General features: G+C 39.0%; 1 protein-coding gene across 3 annotated transcripts in view; it reads right to left on the reverse strand.

Annotated features, from left to right (window-relative positions):
- The window catches only part of NSRP1 (nuclear speckle splicing regulatory protein 1), a 68,531-nt gene that overhangs the window by 7,850 nt on the left and 41,738 nt on the right, over positions 1 to 18,943 (reverse strand). For all 3 annotated transcript variants that reach the window (XM_043585559.1, XM_043585560.1, XM_043585561.1), the window contains one exon: positions 13,216 to 13,272. In XM_043585559.1, coding sequence (XP_043441494.1) covers positions 13,216 to 13,272 — 57 coding nt within the window. The remainder of the gene's footprint in view (positions 1 to 13,215; positions 13,273 to 18,943) is intronic.

Raw genomic sequence — 18,943 nt, forward strand, 5'->3', positions numbered from 1 at the left:
AGAACCTGGAGCCTGTTTCCGATTCTGTGTCTCCCTCTCTCTCTGCCCCTCCCCCGTTCATGCTCTGTCTCTCTCTGTCCCAAAAATAAATAAACGTTGAAAAAAAATTAAAAAAAAAAAGAAGTGGTTGCCATAATGTCTGGCACATTAAAAGGTCCTGGAGGAGGGGGGAAGGGAAGATGGCAGCGTAGGAGGACGCTGGGCTCACCGCGCGTCCTGCTGATCACTTAGATTCCACCTACACCTGCCTAAATACCCCAGAAAACCGCCAGAGGATTAGCAGAACGGAGTCTCCGGAGCCAAGCACAGACGAGAGGCCCACGGAAGAGGGTAGGAAGGGCGGCGAGGCGGTGCGCGCTCCACGGACTAGCGGGAGGGAGCCGGGGTGGAGGGGCAGTTCGCCGGCCAAGCAGAGTCCCTGAGTCTGGCTTGCAAAAGCGGAGGGGCCTGACGGACTGTGTTCCGACAGCAAGCGCGACTTAGCATCTGGGAGGTCATAAGTTAACAGATCTGCTCGGAAAGTGGGAAGGCTGGAGGACAAAGGGAGGGAGAGCTGCTGAGCCCCCGGACGACAGAGCTCAGTTTGGTGGGGAACAAAGGCGCTCGCCAGCGCCATCTCCCCCGCCCATCCCCCAGCCAAAATCCCAAAGGGAACCGGTTCCTGCTGGGGGAAATTGCTCGCTCCGCGCAAACACCCAACTCTGTGCTTCTGCGGAGCCAAACCTCCGGCAGCGGATCTGACTCCCTCCTGCTGCCACAGGGCCCCTCCTGAAGTGGATCACCTAAGGAGAAGCAAGCTAAGCCCGCCCCTCCTGCCCCCGTGCACCTTGCCTACCCACCCCAGCTAATACGCCAGATCCCCAGCATCACAAGCCTGGCAGTGTGCAAGTAGCCCAGACGGGCCACGCCACCCCACAGTGAATCCCGCCCCTAGGAGAGGGGAAGAGAAGGCACACACCAGTCTGACTGTGGCCCCAGCGGTGGGCTGGGGGCAGACATCAGGTCGGACTGCAGCCCCGCCCACCAACTCCAGTTATACACCACAGCACAGGGGAAGTGCCCAGCAGGTCCTCACCACACCAGGGACTATCCAAAATGACCAAGCGCAAGAATTCCCCTCAGAAGAATCTCCAGGAAATAACAACAGCTAATGAGCTGATCAAAAAGGATTTAAATAATATAACAGAAAGTGAATTTAGAATAATAGTCATAAAATTAATCGCTGGGCTTGAAAACAGTATACAGGACAGCAGAGAATCTCTTGCTACAGAGATCAAGGGACTAAGGAACAGTCACGAGGAGCTGAAAAATGCTTTAAATGAAATGCAAAACAAAATGGAAACCACCACGGCTCAGATTGAAGAGGCAGAGGAGAGAATAGGTGAACTAGAAGATAAAGTTATGGAAAAAGAGGAAGCTGAGAAAAAGAGAGATAAAAAAATCCAGGAGTATGAGGGGAAAATTAGAGAACTAAGTGATACACTAAAAAGAAATAATATACGCATAATTGGTATCCCAGAGGAGGAAGAGAGAGGGAAAGGTGCTGAAGGGGTACTTGAAGAAATAATAGCTGAGAACTTCCCTGAACTGGGGAAGGAAAAAGGCATTGAAATCCAAGAGGCACAGAGAACTCCCTTCAGACGTAACTTGAATCGATCTTCTGCACGACATATCATAGTGAAACTGGCAAAATACAAGGATAAAGAGAAAATTCTGAAAGCAGCAAGGGGTAAACGTGCCCTCACATATAAAGGGAGACCTATAAGACTCGTGACTGATCTCTCTTTTGAAACTTGGCAGGCCAGAAAGAATTGGCATGAGATTTTCAGTGTGCTAGATAGAAAAAATATGCAGCTGAGAATCCTTTATCCAGCAAGTCTGTCATTTAGAATAGAAGGAGAGATAAAGGTCTTCCCAAACAAACAAAAACTGAAGGAATTTGTCACCACTAAACCAGCCCTACAAGAGATCCTAAGGGGGACCCTGTGAGACAAAGTACCAGAGACATCACTACAAGCATAAAACATACAGACATCACAATGACTCTAAACCTGTATCTTTCTATAATAACACTGAATGTAAATGGATTAAATGCGCCAACCAAAAGACATAGGGTATCAGAATGGATAAAAAAACAAGACCCATCTATTTGCTGTCTACAAGAGACTCATTTTAGACCTGAGGACACCTTCAGATTGACAGTGAGGGGATGGAGAACTATTTACCATGCTACTGGAAGCCAAAAGAAAGCTGGAGTAGCCATACTTATATCAGACAAACTAGACTTTAAATTAAAGGCTGTAACAAGAGATGAAGAAGGGCATTATATAATAGTTACAGGGTCTATCCATCAGGAAGAGCTAACAATTATAAATGTCTATGCGCCGAATACCGGAGCCCCCAAATATATAAAACAATTACTCATAAACATAAGCAACCTTATCGATAAGAATGTGGTAATTGCAGGGGACTTTAACACCCCACTTACAGAAATGGATAGATCATCTAGACACACGGTCAATAAAGAAACAAGGGCCCTGAATGAGACATTGGATCAGATGGACTTGACAGATATATTTAGAACTCTGCATCCCAAAGCAACAGAATATACTTTCTTCTCGAGTGCACATGGAACATTCTCCAAGATAGATCATATACTGGGTCACAAAACAGCCCTTCATAAGTTTACAAGAATTGAAATTATACCATGCATACTTTCAGACCACAATGCTATGAAGCTTGAAATCAACCACAGAAAAAAGTCTGGAAAACCTCCAAAAGCATGGAGGTTAAAGAACACCCTACTAACGAATGAGTGGGTCAACCAGGCAATTAGAGAAGAAATTAAAAAATATATGGAAACAAATGAAAATGAAAATACAACAATCCAAACACTTTGGGACGCAGCGAAGGCAGTCCTGAGAGGAAAATACATTGCAATCCAGGCCTATCTCAAGAAACAAGAAAAATCCCAAATACAAAATCTAACAGCACACCTAAAGGAAATAGAAGCAGAACAGCAAAGGCAGCCTAAACCCAGCAGAAGAAGAGAAATAATAAAGATCAGAGCAGAAATAAACAATATAGAATCTAAAAAAACTGTAGAGCAGATCAACGAAACCAAGAGTTGGTTTTTTGAAAAAATAAACAAAATTGACAAACCTCTAGCCAGGCTTCTCAAAAAGAAAAGGGAGATGACCCAAATAGATAAAATCATGAATGAAAATGGAATTATTACAACCAATCCCTCAGAGATACAAACAATTATCAGGGAATACTATGAAAAATTATATGCCAACAAATTGGACAACCTGGAAGAAATGGACAAATTCCTGAACACCCACACTCTTCCAAAACTCAATCAGGAGGAAATAGAAAGCTTGAACAGACCCATAACCAGCGAAGAAATTGAATCGGTTATCAAAAATCTCCCAACAAATAAGAGTCCAGGACCAGATGGCTTCCCAGGGGAGTTCTACCAGACGTTTAAAGCAGAGATAATACCTATCCTTCTCAAGCTATTCCAAGAAATAGAAAGGGAAGGAAAACTTCCAGACTCATTCTATGAAGCCAGTATTACTTTGATTCCTAAACCAGACAGAGACCCAGTAAAAAAAGAGAACTACAGGCCAATATCCCTGATGAATATGGATGCAAAAATTCTCAATAAGATACTAGCAAATCGAATTCAACGGCATATAAAAAGAATTATTCACCATGATCAAGTGGGATTCATTCCTGGGATGCAGGGCTGGTTCAACATTCGCAAATCAATCAACGTGATACATCACATTAACAAAAAAAAAAAGAGAAGAACCATATGATCCTGTCAATCGATGCAGAAAAGGCCTTTGACAAAATCCAGCACCCTTTCTTAATAAAAACCCTTGAGAAAGTCGGGATAGAAGGAACATACTTAAACATCATAAAAGCCATTTATGAAAAGCCCACAGCTAACATCATCCTCAACGGGGAAAAACTGAGAGCTTTTTCCCTGAGATCAGGAACACGACAGGGATGCCCACTCTCACCGCTGCTGTTTAACATAGTGCTGGAAGTTCTAGCATCAGCAATCAGACAACAAAAGGAAATCAAAGGCATCAAAATTGGCAAAGATGAAGTCAAGCTTTCGCTTTTTGCAGATGACATGATATTATACATGGAAAATCCGATAGACTCCACCAAAAGTCTGCTAGAACTGATACATGAATTCAGCAAAGTTGCAGGATACAAAATCAATGTACAGAAATCAGTTGCATTCTTATACACTAACAATGAAGCAACAGAAAGACAAATAAAGAAACTGATCCCATTCACAATTGCACCAAGAAGCATAAAATACCTAGGAATAAATCTAACCAAAGATGTAAAGGATCTGTATGCTGAAAACTATAGAAAGCTTATGAAGGAAATTGAAGAAGATTTAAAGAAATGGAAAGACATTCCCTGCTCATGGATTGGAAGAATAAATATTGTCAAAATGTCAATACTACCCAAAGCTATCTACACATTCAATGCAATCCCAATCAAAATTGCACCAGCATTCTTCTCGAAACTAGAACAAGCAATCCTAAAATTCATATGGAACCACAAAAGGCCCCGAATAGCCAAAGGAATTTTGAAGAAGAAGACCAAAGCAGGAGGCATCACAATCCCAGACTTTAGCCTCTACTACAAAGCTGTCATCATCAAGACAGCATGGTATTGGCACAAAAACAGACACATAGACCAATGGAATAGAATAGAAACCCCAGAACTAGACCCACAAACGTATGGCCAACTCATCTTTGACAAAGCAGGAAAGAACATCCAATGGAAAAAAGACAGCCTCTTTAACAAATGGTGCTGGGAGAACTGGACAGCAACATGCAGAAGGTTGAAACTAGACCACTTTCTCACACCATTCACAAAAATAAACTCAAAATGGATAAAGGACCTGAATGTGAGACAGGAAACCATCAAAACCTTAGAGGAGAAAGCAGGAAAAGACCTCTCTGACCTCAGCCGTAGCAATCTCTTACTCGACACATCCCCAAAGGCAAGGGAATTAAAAGCAAAAGTGAATTACTGGGACCTTATGAAGATAAAAAGCTTCTGCACAGCAAAGGAAACAACCAACAAAACTAAAAGGCAACCAATGGAATGGGAAAAGATATTCGCAAATGACATATCGGACAAAGGGCTAGTATCTAAAATCTATAAAGAGCTCACCAAACTCCACACCCGAAAAACAAATAACCCAGTGAAGAAATGGGCAGAAAACATGAATAGACACTTCTCTAAAGAAGACATCCAGATGGCCAACAGGCACATGAAAAGATGTTCAGCGTCGCTCCTTATCAGGGAAATACAAATCAAAACCACACTCAGGTATCACCTCACACCAGTCAGAGTGGCCAAAATGAACAAATCAGGAGACTATAGATGTTGGAGAGGATGTGGAGAAACGGGAACCCTCTTGCACTGTTGGTGGGAATGCAAATTGGTGCAGCCGCTCTGGAAAGCAGTGTGGAGGTTCCTCAGAAAATTAAAAATAGACCTACCCTATGACCCAGCAATAGCACTGCTAGGAATTTATCCAAGGGATACAGGAGTACTGATGCACAGGGGCACTTGTACCCCAATGTTCATAGCAGCACTCTCAACAATAGCCAAATTATGGAAAGAGCCTAAATGTCCATCAACTGATGAATGGATAAAGAAATTGTGGTTTATATACACAATAGAATATTATGTGGCAATGAGAAAAAATGAAATATGGCCTTTTGTAGCAACGTGGATGGAACTGGAAAGTGTGATGCTAAGTGAAATAAGCCATACAGAGAAAGACAGATACCATATGTTTTCACTCTTATGTGGATCCTGAGAAACTTAACAGGAACCCATGGGGGAGGGGAAGGAAAAAAAAAAAAAAAGAGGTTAGAGTGGGAGAGAGCCAAAGCATAAGAGACTGTTAAAAACTGAGAACAAACTGAGGGTTGATGGGGGGTGGGAGGGAGGGGAGGGTGGGTGATGGGTATTGAGGAGGGCACCTTTTGGGATGAGCACTGGGTGTTGTATGGAAACCAATTGGTCAATAAATTTCATATATATATAAAAAAAAGTGCTTAGCAAATTTATCGTTATGCAGAATTCCAGTTGGACAAGGAACAAACAAATGTCAAACGTTAAAGGAAATGTGAAGGAGAAGAGACTTCTCCTACTACTCCTACTACTAGAGACTTCTCTTCTACTAGGCTTGCCTCACAGCTAGATAAATATCAAATCATTTTGAACACCCAAGAGATGAATCTGAGGACTAAGAAAAAATGCACTAGACATGAAAAAATTGCCACAATGTTGAAGTTAGGAGCTGCGGAGAGTTGATTTGGGGGACAGAAGAGCTGTGGGTGCTGTGATGGGGAGGGAGCCCTGAATGCAGAGAGAGATCAAAACATATCTACGATCCAGCTTCTTTTTTTCTTTTTTTTTGTCCTTGACAATATGACAACACAGAGGAATTCACCCCAAAAGAAGGAACAGGAAGAAATAACAGCCAGGGATTCAATCAATACAGATACAAGTAAGATGTCTGAACTAGAATTTAAAACAATAATTATAAGGATACTAGCTGGGCTTGAAAAAGCATAGAAGACACTGGAGAATCCCTTACTGCAGAGACAAAAGAACTAAAAACTGGTGAGGCTGAAATTAAAAATGCTATAACCAAGATGCAAACCTGAATGGATGCCATGACGATGAGGATGGATAAAGCAGAGGAACGAATCAGTGACATAGAAGATAAAATTATGGAATATAATGAAGCTGAAGAGGGAAAGAAAGGTATTGGATCACAAATGTTGACTTAGGGAACTCAAGGACTCCTTAAAGCTTAATAAGATTCCTATCAGGAGTCCCAGAAGATAAAGAGAAAAAAAGGCAGGTTTATTTGAGCAAATTAGAGCTGAAAATTTCCCTAACCTGGCAAAGGAAACAGACATAGAAATTCAAAAAGCAAAAAGAACTCCTGTTAAATTCAACAAAAGCCAACCATCACTAAGGCATACCATAGTCAAACTCACAAAATACACAGACAAGTGAAGAATCCTAAAAGCAACAAGGGCAAAAAAGTTCTTAACCTACGAGGGAAGACAGATAAGTTTCATAGCAGATCTGTCCACAGTAGCTTGGTAGGCCAGAAGGCAGTGGCATGATATATTTAATGTGCTGAATGGGAAAAATATGTAGCCAAGAATACTTTATCCAAGGAGGGTGCCATTCATAGAATGAAACATAAACAGGTTCCCAGACACACAAAAACTCATGGAGTCCATAACCACAAAAACAGCCCTGCAAGAAAATATTAAAGGTTGGGACTCCTTGAGGGGGGAAAAAGCAATAAAGACTAGAAAAGAACACAGAACATCACATACTGGGTCATGAATCAGGCCTCAACAAGCACAAAAAGATTGAGATCATACCATGTATATTTTCAGACCACAACATTATGAAACTTGAAGTCAACCACAAGAAAAATCTGGAAAAACCACAAATACATGGAGGTTAAAGAACATTCTACTAATGAATGAATGCGGGGGCGGGGGGGGAGGAGGAGCGGATGGTGGGGGGTCTGGATGGCTCAGTCTGTTGAGTGTCTGACTTCAGCTCAGGTCATGATCTCATACCTCATGAGTTCGAGCCCATATCAGGCTCTGTGCAGCTAGCTCAGAGCCTGGAGCCTGCTTCGGATTCTGTGTCTCCCTCTCTCTCTGCCCCTCCCCCACTCATGCTCTGTCTCTCTCTCTCTCTCTCAAAAATAAACAAACATTTAAAAAATTAAAAAAAAAAAAGAATGAATGGGTTAACCAAGAAATTAAAGAAGAAATTAAAAAGTACATGCAAGCAAATGAAAATGAAAACATGATAGTCCAAAACCTTTGGAATACAACAAAGGCAATCCTAAGAGGGAAGTATATTGCAACACAGGCCTATCTCAAGAAGCAAGAAAAGTCTTAAATACATAACCTAACTTCACACCTAAAGGAACTAGAAAAGGAACAGCAAGTAAAGCCTAAAGCCAGCAGAAGAAGGGAAATAATAAAATTAGAGCAGAAATAAATAAAACAAATATAAAACAGGAGAACAGATCAACAAAGCTAAGAACTGGTTCTTTGGAGAATAAAATTGATAAACCTCTAGCAGACTTAATAAAAAGAAAAGAGAAAGGAACCATATAGATAAAATCACAAATGAAAGATGGAGAGATCACAACCAACTTCACAGAAATACCATAGATTTTAAGAATATACCATGAAAAATCATATGCCAACAAACTGGGCAATCTGGAGAACTGGAGAAGCTCCTAGAAACATATAAACTACCAGAATTGAAACAAGAAATAGAAAATTTGAAAGCATTTTTTTTTTTTTTTTTTTTTTGGGACAGAGAGAGACAGAGCATGAACGGGGGAGGGGCAGAGAGAGAGGGAGACACAGAATCGGAAACAGGCTCCAGGCTCTGAGCCATCAGCCCAGAGCCCGACGCGGGGCTCGAACTCACGGGCCGCGAGATCGTGACCTGGCTGAAGTCGGACGCTTAACCGACTGCGCCACCCAGGCGCCCCAAGAAATAGAAAATTTGAATAGACCCATAACTAGCAAAGAAGTGGAATCAGTAATCAGAAATCTCCCAACTAAAGTCCAGGGCCAGATGGCTTCCCAGGGGAATTCTACCAAACATTTAAAGAGTTAATACCTATTCTTCTCAAACTGTTCCAAAAATATAACAATGAAAAGAAACTTCCAAACTCATTCTACAAGGGCCAGCATTACCTTGACTCCAAAATCAGACAAAGACCCCACTAAAAAGACGAATTACAGGCCAATATTTCTGATGAACATGGATGTAAAAGTTCTTAATAAGATACTAGCAAATTGAATCCATCAGTATTTGCAAATCAATATGATACACTAATAAAAGGATAGGAACTATATGATCCTGTCAATAGATGCAGAAAAAGCACTCATTCTTGATAAAAACCCTCAAGAAAGTAGGCATAGATGGAACATATGCAAACATCATAAAAGCCATATACAAAAGACCCACAGTTACCCCATCTTCAATGGGGAAAAACTGAGAGCTTTTCCCCTATGATCAGAACAAGACAGGGATGTCCACTCTACCATTACTATTTAACATAGTACTGGAAGTCTTAGCCTTGGCAAACAGACAACAAAAAGAAATAAAAGGCATCCAAACAGGCAAGGAAGAAGTCAAAGTTTCACTATTCGCAGATGACATGATACTCTATGTAGAAAACCTGAAAGACTCCAATAAAAAAATTGCTAGAACTAATATGTGAATTCAGCAACGTTGCAGGATATAAAATCAATGAACAGAATTCAGTTGCATTTCTATATACCAATAATGAAGCAGCATAAAGAGATATCAAGGAATTGGTCCCTTCTATAATTGCACCAAAACCAATAAGGAATATTTTGGAATACACCTAACCAGAGAAGTAAAAGATCTCTACTCTGGAACCACAGAACACTTGTAAAAGAAATTGAAGATGACACAAAGAAATGGAAAAACATTCCATGCTCATGGGTTGAAAAAACAAACACTGTTAAAATGTCTATACTACCCAATGCAATCTACACATTTAATACAATCCCTATCAAAATACTACCAGCATTTTTCACAAAGCTAGAACAAACAATCCTAAAATCTGTATGGAACCACAAAAGACCCTGAATAGCCAAAGCAATCCTGAAAAAGAAAAGCAAAGCAGGAGGTATGTAATTCTGGACTTTAAGCTACATTACAAAGCTATAGTCATCAAGGCAGTACACACAACAAACACAAAAACAAACACATAGATCAATGAAAATAAGACCCAGAAATGGATCCACAACTATATGGTCAACTAATTTTTTCATAAAGCAGAGAAGAATATCCAATGGAAAAAGGTCTCCTCAATAAATGGTGTTGTGAAAACTGGATGGTGACTGGCAGAAGAATGAAACTGGACCACTTCTTACACCATACACAAAAATAAATTCAAATGGATGAAAGACCTAAATGTGAGACAGGAAACCATCAAAATCCTACAGGAGAACACAGGCAGCAACCTCTTTGACCTCAGCCAGAGCAACTTCTTACTAGAAGTTGCCAAAGGCAAGGGAAACAAAATCAAAAATGAACTACTGAGACTTCATCAAAATAAAAAGCTTCTGCACAGTGAAGGAAAACAATCAATAAAACTTAAAAGGCAACCTGAAGAATGGGAGAAGACATATCTAATAAAAGGTTAGTATTCAAAGTCTATAAAGAACTTATCAAACTCAACACTTAAAAAACAAATAATCCATTTAAGAAATGGGCAGAAGACACGAATAGACATTTTTCCAAAGATATCCAAATGGCTGACACATGAAAAGATGCTCAACATCACTCATCATCAGAGAAATACAAATCAAAAACCACAATGAGATACCACCTCACACCTATGAGAATGGCTAAAATTAACAACACAGGAAACAATAAGAGTTGGTGAGGATGCAGAGTAGGGGTTCATCTTGCACTGCTGGTAGGAATGCAAACTGGTGCAGCCACTCTGGAACACAGTATGGAGGTTCCTTAAAAAGTTAAAAATAGAACTACTCTGTGACCCAGCAATTGTACTACTAGGTATTTACCCAAAGGATACAAAACTACAGATTTGAAGGGGCACGTGCACCCCAATGTCCATAGCATTATCAACAGCCAGATTATGGAAAGAGCCCAAATGTCTATCGACTGATGAATGGATAAACATGTGGTATATACATATACAATGGAATATTACTCAGCCATCAAAAGGAATGAAATCTTGCCATTTGCAATGATGTGGATGGAACTAAAGTGTATTATCCTAAGCGAAATAAGTCACTCACTCAGAGTACCATGATTTCACTCATATGTGGAATTTAAGAAAAAACAAAAACAAAAAACAGATGAACACATGGAAGGGGGAAAAACAAAAGAAAGGGAAACATACCATAACAGACTCTATGATACAGAACTGAGGGTTGATGGAGGATGATGGGTGGGGGAATGGGCTAAATGGGTGATGGGTATTAAGGAAAGAGCTAATCATTTTGAGCACTGGGTGTTATATGTAAGTGATGAGTCACTGAAGTCTACTGAAAATAACTTTACACTATATTAACTAACTGGAATTTAAATAAAAATTTAAAATAAATATATAAATTTTGTTGCAACAAGATATAGCTAAAGAACTGTCACAGAGGGGCACTTGGGTATCTTAGTTGGTTGAGCATCCAACTTTGGTTCAGTCATGATCTCACAGGTTGTGAGTTCAAGCCCCACGTCAGGCTCTGTGCTAACAGCTCAGAGCCTGTAGCCTGCTTCAGATTCTGTGTCCCCCCACCCACCCCCGTTCCTCTCCCACTCGCACTCTCTCTCTCAAAAATAAATAAACACTGAAAAAACAAACAAAAAACCGTTACAGTTTCTCACCTATATAACCATATATAAATAGCTATTAATTCACTAAAAGATTTACTTACTAGTACTGAACTACTAAAAATTTTACAGGGATAATAAACAATGGTATAAAATGGTTGCTAATATTATACATACAAGAGCTGATATTTGATGTATGCAGGTTGAAACTGCTAAAATAACCAACAAATATTGACTAGAGGGCGTTATGGTTTCTCCTGTATTGATATGGAACAAATACATTAAAACAAATTTTTTTTAACATTTATTCATTTTTGAGAGACAGAGTACGAGGGTGCAGGGGCAGAGAGAGAGAGAGAGAGAGAGAGAGAGAGAGACAGAATCTGAAGCAGGCTCCAGGCTATGAGCTGTCAGCACAGAGCCTGTCACAGGGCTTGAACTCACAGACTGAGAGACCATGACCTGAGCTGAAGTAGGATGTTTAAATGACCGAGCCACCCAGGCACCCCTGGAACAAATACATTTAGATGAGTACTTGTCATTCAAGGAGATTTACTCAATTTTGATTCAAATGTTACTACTGACATTGCAAAATATGAGAAATTGTCAAGTGGATGGAGCAAATTGAACCCTATTCCTTACAATTTAACAGTTCCACATGTACGTTATAATGAATACCCCATGACTAAACTATAACAATGGATTAAAAAAATATATATATATATATATGAAAGTCTCTTAAATCAATAATATAACCCCCAATGTACTACACAGGTAGAATAAAAAAATTTTTTTTTTTTTTGAGAGAGAGCACAGAAATGGGGGAAAGAGGCAGAGGAAGAGAGAGAAAGGGAGAATATCTTAAGCAGCAGGCTCCATGCTCAGTGCAGAGCCGAATGAAGGGCCTGATCCCACAACACTGGGATCATGACATGAGCCGAAATCAGTCAGACACTTAACTGACTGAACCACCTTGGCGCACCTGAAGTTTCAGATTTCTTAATCAGGACCACAGGCAAGTTTGCGAGAATTTTAAAAATATAATGTATGTATTAAAAAAAAGTCTGTGTAAATACTATAGAATGCCATATAAATATAAGGCTCTAGGCAAGTCTATCAAAAATTACTAGATATTCCCCATTCTTAGAGAATTTCAGATTATAAAATCATGAAATTACTTCAGTGTGAAAAGACTTTTTTTAAGCAAGTAAGCTCATTAATAAGAATTATTAAACCACATAATCCACTATAAGACTACTGAGTCATCTGAAAGCAGAAATGGGTTTAATCTAGAACACAGCAATGAAGAGCTAATTCTTCACTGTGCTTTGCCTTTAAGATTTATCACAAAAACCTGAAATCTATTATGAATCAAGAAACATCCTAAACATTTTCAGAAAACAAGGGTCAAGATAAAAATTTTTTTAAACATTTACTTATTTTTGAGAGAGAGAGAGAGAGAGAGACAGAGCACGATGAGCAGGGGAGGGGCAGAGAGAGGGAGACACAATCCGAAGCAGGCTCCAGGCTCTGAGCTGTCAGCACAGAACCCTGACGTGGAGCTCAAACTCACGAACTGTGAGATCATGACCTGAGCTGAAGTCGGATGCTTAACCGACTGAGCCACCCAGGTGCCCCTACATAAAATTATTTCTTTATATATATGTTCAGTCTCAAGACCTAGATAACCAGAACTTATACTTAAAAAAAAAAAAACATGAGCTGAAATACTTCACCAAACACATTTAATTCACCCAGTCACCTTACCTGTTTCATTGCTTGCTTCTTAGCAGCTTCCCTCTGAAGGCTTTCACTCACGGAGGTCTATAAAACATAAAAAATACTGTCATTGTTTAAAACTAATTTAAAATTTCGTTTCTAGTATTCTGGTTGGCAGCCAGTTCCTTACCTATAGTTAAAAACAGAAAAAATTATGAAAAATATTATGAACTAAATTAACATTTTCAAGGTCTTTTACCTAAAACTTAGGAAACAAATGAATTATAAATTATGAGAACAGGCTGTAACATGTAAGAGAAAATAGAGTGGTACAGGAAAAAATGAGGTAACATGGCTTTTTATTCCCAACTTCACCACTAAGGCATTCAATCTCTAACAGATTTCAATTTATTTTGTCTGTACATGTGAGTGTGTGTGTGAGTGAGCATGCACTGGGTAGGGGAACACTGGTCCCTTGCAACACGAAAGTGGTATGATTCCCAGCAACAAAAAGCACATTCTTTTAATATTCACCATTGAATAATAGTATCAAGTTCTTGGCATATGTTAAGGCTTAGGGGCTGCCAGAACTATCTGTGGCTATAATCATTCAATAAATATGTACTGAAAAGCCTACATATCAGACACTGTTCTAGCTTCTGCAGATAGCAAGGAAAACAAGAACAGTCTCTATCTCTGAGAGATAAATGGTTTGAAAGGGAAGAAAAAGTGACTAAAGAGATAATTAGAACATAGATGTGATAAGCTATAAAGTGACTAAAAAAAAAGCCTGTGGGAGCACAGAATCAAGAAAGCCTTCCTAAAAGAGACAGGACATTAAACCTGAACCAAAAAAGAATTTAAGAGAAGGCAAGAGGTATTTAGTAATCACATGGGCAAAAGCAAACATTTACAGCTAAGAAAGGAAATATAATTAAAATACTTAAAAAATGTTTTCTTAAAAGGATAAGGCTTTGTAAATATACTAACCAACTTTGAAATGTACACTTTAAAAGTGTGAGTTTTATGGTATGTGAATTTTATATTAAAATAAGGCTGGGTGGCTCAGTCGGTTAAGCGTCCAACTTTGGCTCAGGTCATGATCTCATGAGTTCGTGAGTTCGAGCCCCACATTGGGCTCTGTGCTGACAGCTCGGAGCCTGGAACCTGCTTTGGATTCTGTGTATCCTTCCCTCTATGCCCCTCCCCCACTCGTGCTCTGTCTCTCTCTCAAAAATAAATAAATGTAGGGGCGCCTGGGTGGCGCAGTCGGTTAAGCGTCCGACTTCAGCCAGGTCACGATCTCGCGGTCCGTGAGTTCGAGCCCCGCGTCAGGCTCTGGGCTGATGGCTCGGAGCCTGGAGCCTGTTTCCGATTCTGTGTCTCCCTCTCTCTCTGCCCCTCCCCCGTTCATGCTCTGTCTCTCTCTGTCCCAAAAATAAATAAACGTTGAAAATAAATAAATAAATAAATAAATAAATGTAAAAAATAAAAAAATAAAAAAAAAATAAGGCTACTGATTGAGTTTATCTCTTAATGAAAAGTATAACCCCCAGCCTCAGGACTATACTTCTCTAGCATATTGACATTTGCTGCTTTCAGCTGTGTAGTATCAGTTGGTGCCTCCTTTGTTTACCATGGCAACAAACAGAACAAAATAAATAAACCTAATTCTAGCTCCCTAGAGCCATGGAGATAAAGTTAATACACAAATGCCATACAAGTAATAGAACACACACTTATTATTTTTTTTTTTAATTTTTTTTCAGTGTTTATTTATTTTTGGGACAGAGAGAGACAGAGCATGAACGGGGGAGGGGCAGAGAGACAGGGAGACACAGAATCGGAAACAGGCTCCAGGCTCTGAGCCATCAGCCCAGAGCCCGACGCGGGGCTCAAACTCACGGACTGCGAGATTGTGACCTGGCTGAAGTCGGACGCTTAACCGACTGCGCCACCCAGGCGCCCCGAACACACACTTATTAAAAGAATTGTACAGGCAAAGAACTAAGAACATTTTAGGTGACAGTGAATTGACTACAACTAGAGAAAAAGATACCAATAACAAAAACAATAGTAGCTAACATTTACCAAGCCAGGTGCCATGTTAGGTGGATTACTTGTGTATTACATGTATTATTAATTTAATACAAATTTCTTATGTGATACAACACATTTTTACTCATTAGAATACCAATGTTAAATATTAACATGTTAAATGTACTACTAATAAGCACAACTCATAAATTCTTTCCAATCTATTTTTAATGTCTCAGTCTTTCTAAGTGTAAATTAAATGTTTCTTGATCATTGACTTAGTAATGTCTTTAGGATTGACTAGAAGATTAAGTGTCCAAATGCAATCAACTTCTTTGATTGCTTTTATTATATTATTTTTTCTTATCTCTCCTCCAGCCGGTCACAACTCATCTGCTGTCGCTTTCAGTGTGGTTGCTTCAACCTAAACTACTGAAGTTAGAAAAGTAAAACACAGAGCCAGTACTTTTTAGACTCATGTAATATAGAACAAGGAGACTGGGAAGGGCCTTTCTAATGTAAAGTATATATATTCTGAGACATAACAAGAGGTTTTGTTCCCACGTTTCTAGCTGTTCTGAAGGATGATTTCTGTCTGACTTTTGAAAAACATCAGATGTTCTTAAAGGGTGTTAACAGAATGGAAGGAGTACAGTATTTTACACATTCTATTCACAGACTTATAACCCTGGAATTCCAACAGCATCATCAGTGGAATAAAGAGGCAGCTCTGAACCTAAGCTGAGAAAGTCAGGGAAGAGTACCTCCTTTTGAAGCTCCTTCGATTTTCAGTTTAATTTTTTTTTAAGTTTATTTATTTTGAGAGAGAGCAAACACACGTGCACACACGAGGGGAAGGGCAGAGAGAGAGGTGGAGAAAGAATCCCAAGCAGGCTCTGCACTGCTGAACTCAAACCACTTACAAACCGTGAAATCATGACTTGAGCCAAAATCAAGAGTTGGAGGCTTAAGTGACTGAGCCACCCAGGAGCCCCTGATTCTCAGTTTTCTAACTAAACGAACTCTGACAGTGACTATTAAAGGTAATAACTAAAATGTTAACAACTGAGGGCCTTTGACTGGCTCAGTGAGTAAAGCACATGACTCTTGATCTTGGGGTCATGAGTTTGAGCCCCATGTTGGGTGTACAGTTTACTTAAAAAAAAAAAAGCCAATAATTTGTTTAAACACATACACACAAAAAGTTAAAAATAAAGAGTGCAGTAGAACTTTTAGTTGTTTCTATAATTGTGACCTCACATAAAAATCAGTGAATGTATTGAACAATTTTAAATCAATATATAAAAAATCAATAAATGTATTAATGATCACTTAAAATTTTCTGTATAACAAACATAAGAAATTCAAGTCTAGATCCATCTGGAGATAAAAAACCAGCCAAATTAAAAGTAGGATCAATAAAATTTTGTATTTTAAAGGTCAAGTTTTTCTAAGTCTTTAGAGATATCCTTGAATTAAAATATCAATGTTAAGACTCAACTTTTAATTCACGGCTCTTTCTCAACTTATGACAAGGTATGTCCTAATAATCCCATCATAAATTGAAAATATTTTAAGTTGAAATGCATTTAATACACATGACCTATCCAACATCATGGCTTAGGCCAGTCTACCTTAAACATGTTCAGAACACTCACATTAGCCTACAGTTGGGCAAAATGATCTAACACAAAGCCTACTTTATAAAAGTGCTGAATATCTCGCATAATTTACTGAATACTGTACTGAAAGTCAGTAACAGAATGGTTGTTTGGGTACAGGATAATTTTAAGTGTATGGGTTGTTTATTCTTGTGATCACATGGCTGACTGTGAGCTGTGGTTCATGGCCAGAGCCCAGCATCATGACAAGAGTACTGCATATCATTAGCCCAGGATAAGATCAAAATTTGACATACAATTTCTATTGAATGCGTTTCACTTCTGTATCATTATAAAGCTGAAAAATCCTACGTCAAACTATCCTAAGTCAGGGACTGTCTGTGGTTTCTATAAAAAGAAAGGAGCAGCACCTGGCTAGCTCAGTTGGTAGAGCACTCAACTCTTGAGCTTGGGATTGTGAGTTCAAGCCCCACTCTGGGCATAGAGCTTATTTAATTAAAAAAAAGAAAGAAAAGAAAAGAAAAGAAAAGAAAAGAAAAGAAAAGAAAAGAAAAGAAGAAAAGAAAAGAAAGAAAAAGGAAGGATAAGTGAGAGAAGATTACAAAGACAAAAACAAGTCCTCCTGCATAAATCAAGGAAGGCTTCATCTTACTGGACTCAGTAAGAGAATAGATTTCATGTATATGCCTTATGAATTAAAAAAAACTTAGATATATAATAATCACCAAAATATCAGCCTCTAACTTCAGAGTTCCTATATTGTATGGTATAAAAAGGAAGTACAGAATAATGGTTACAAGTGTAGGCTTGGGACTCTGACCAAGTTCAAACTGTTCTTTCCCTTACTAGCTGTGTTATTTCAGGTATGTTACTCATCTATATAATAGTACCTACCTCAAAGGTCCTTTAATCCTCACAAGGATTAAATGAAAATAAAATATAAAAAGTGCTTAGCAAGTTTCTGGCTCAAAGAAGTACTCAATAAGGGGTAGCCATCATTATTACCATTATTATTACTATGCTCATGTTTAAGAACATGAGACTGAAGAAATGTTTATATTTAAACAAATTAAGTTATGGGAGAACAGTTACAGTTAAACCAATGTGCTCACCAGAAAAGCATGTAAACTCTGTCTCACCTTATATTTATTGCTATGCTTAATAAAACACAAGATTGTTATTTAATTAGAACTCTAAATACATATGATTCAATTTACATCTACTAAAATAGAAAAATCTATTCTGTAGAATATTTAAAAGGCTGTACATGTGTTTTGTGTTAAGATGCCTTAAGGTTTTATATCCAGTATACCAATCAACAGGAAAATGGAGGATGCATACATTCAAGTCCATTGCTAGCCATGGGATCTATGGCATAGCTAAGGAATGGGTTTTTTATTTTTATTTATTTATTTATTTATTTTTATTTTTATTTTTTTTTACGTTTATTTATTTTTGAGACAGAGAGAGACAGTGTGTGAACAGGGGAGGGGCAGAGAGAGAGGGAGACACAGGATCTGAAACAGGCTCCAGGCTCTGAGCTGTCAGCACAGAGCCCAACGCGGGGCTCGAACTCACAGACTGTGAGATCATGACCTGAGCCGAAGTCGGACGCCCAACCGACCGAGCCACCCAGGCGCCCCAGGAATGGGTTTTTTAGAACTGATAGTGGCTTTATTAGGAACTACTTATAAATGAAAATATACCTCTCCAAGCATGAGTAGATCAGAAAGAACCCTTCTTTGAGGGAGTCCTCTACTGTGCTGCTATAGTAATAACTGGATAGTGGGACTTGATCTGGGATATCTGCCTTTAATAATTGCTCTGATTTAGGGTGGAGTTCTCGTTGAAGTATATTTTCTAAAACTTTGTTTTTCAGTAACTGTAAATTCACAGGTAGCTGCAAAAAAATGTACAGGAAGGTCGTTTGCCCAGCTTCCCCCAAATATTAACATCTTAAATAACTACAGTACAATATCAATACCAGGTAACAGACATTGGTACAAACCACAGAGCTTATTCATATTTTACCAGTTATACGTGTATATATTCGTGACAGTATGTGTATAGTTCTATGCTATTTTATGAAATGTATAGCTTCATGTGACTACCACCAC

The sequence above is a fragment of the Prionailurus bengalensis genome, chromosome E1 (genome assembly GCF_016509475.1).
Source record: "Prionailurus bengalensis isolate Pbe53 chromosome E1, Fcat_Pben_1.1_paternal_pri, whole genome shotgun sequence".
Lineage (NCBI taxonomy): Eukaryota > Metazoa > Chordata > Mammalia > Carnivora > Felidae > Prionailurus > Prionailurus bengalensis.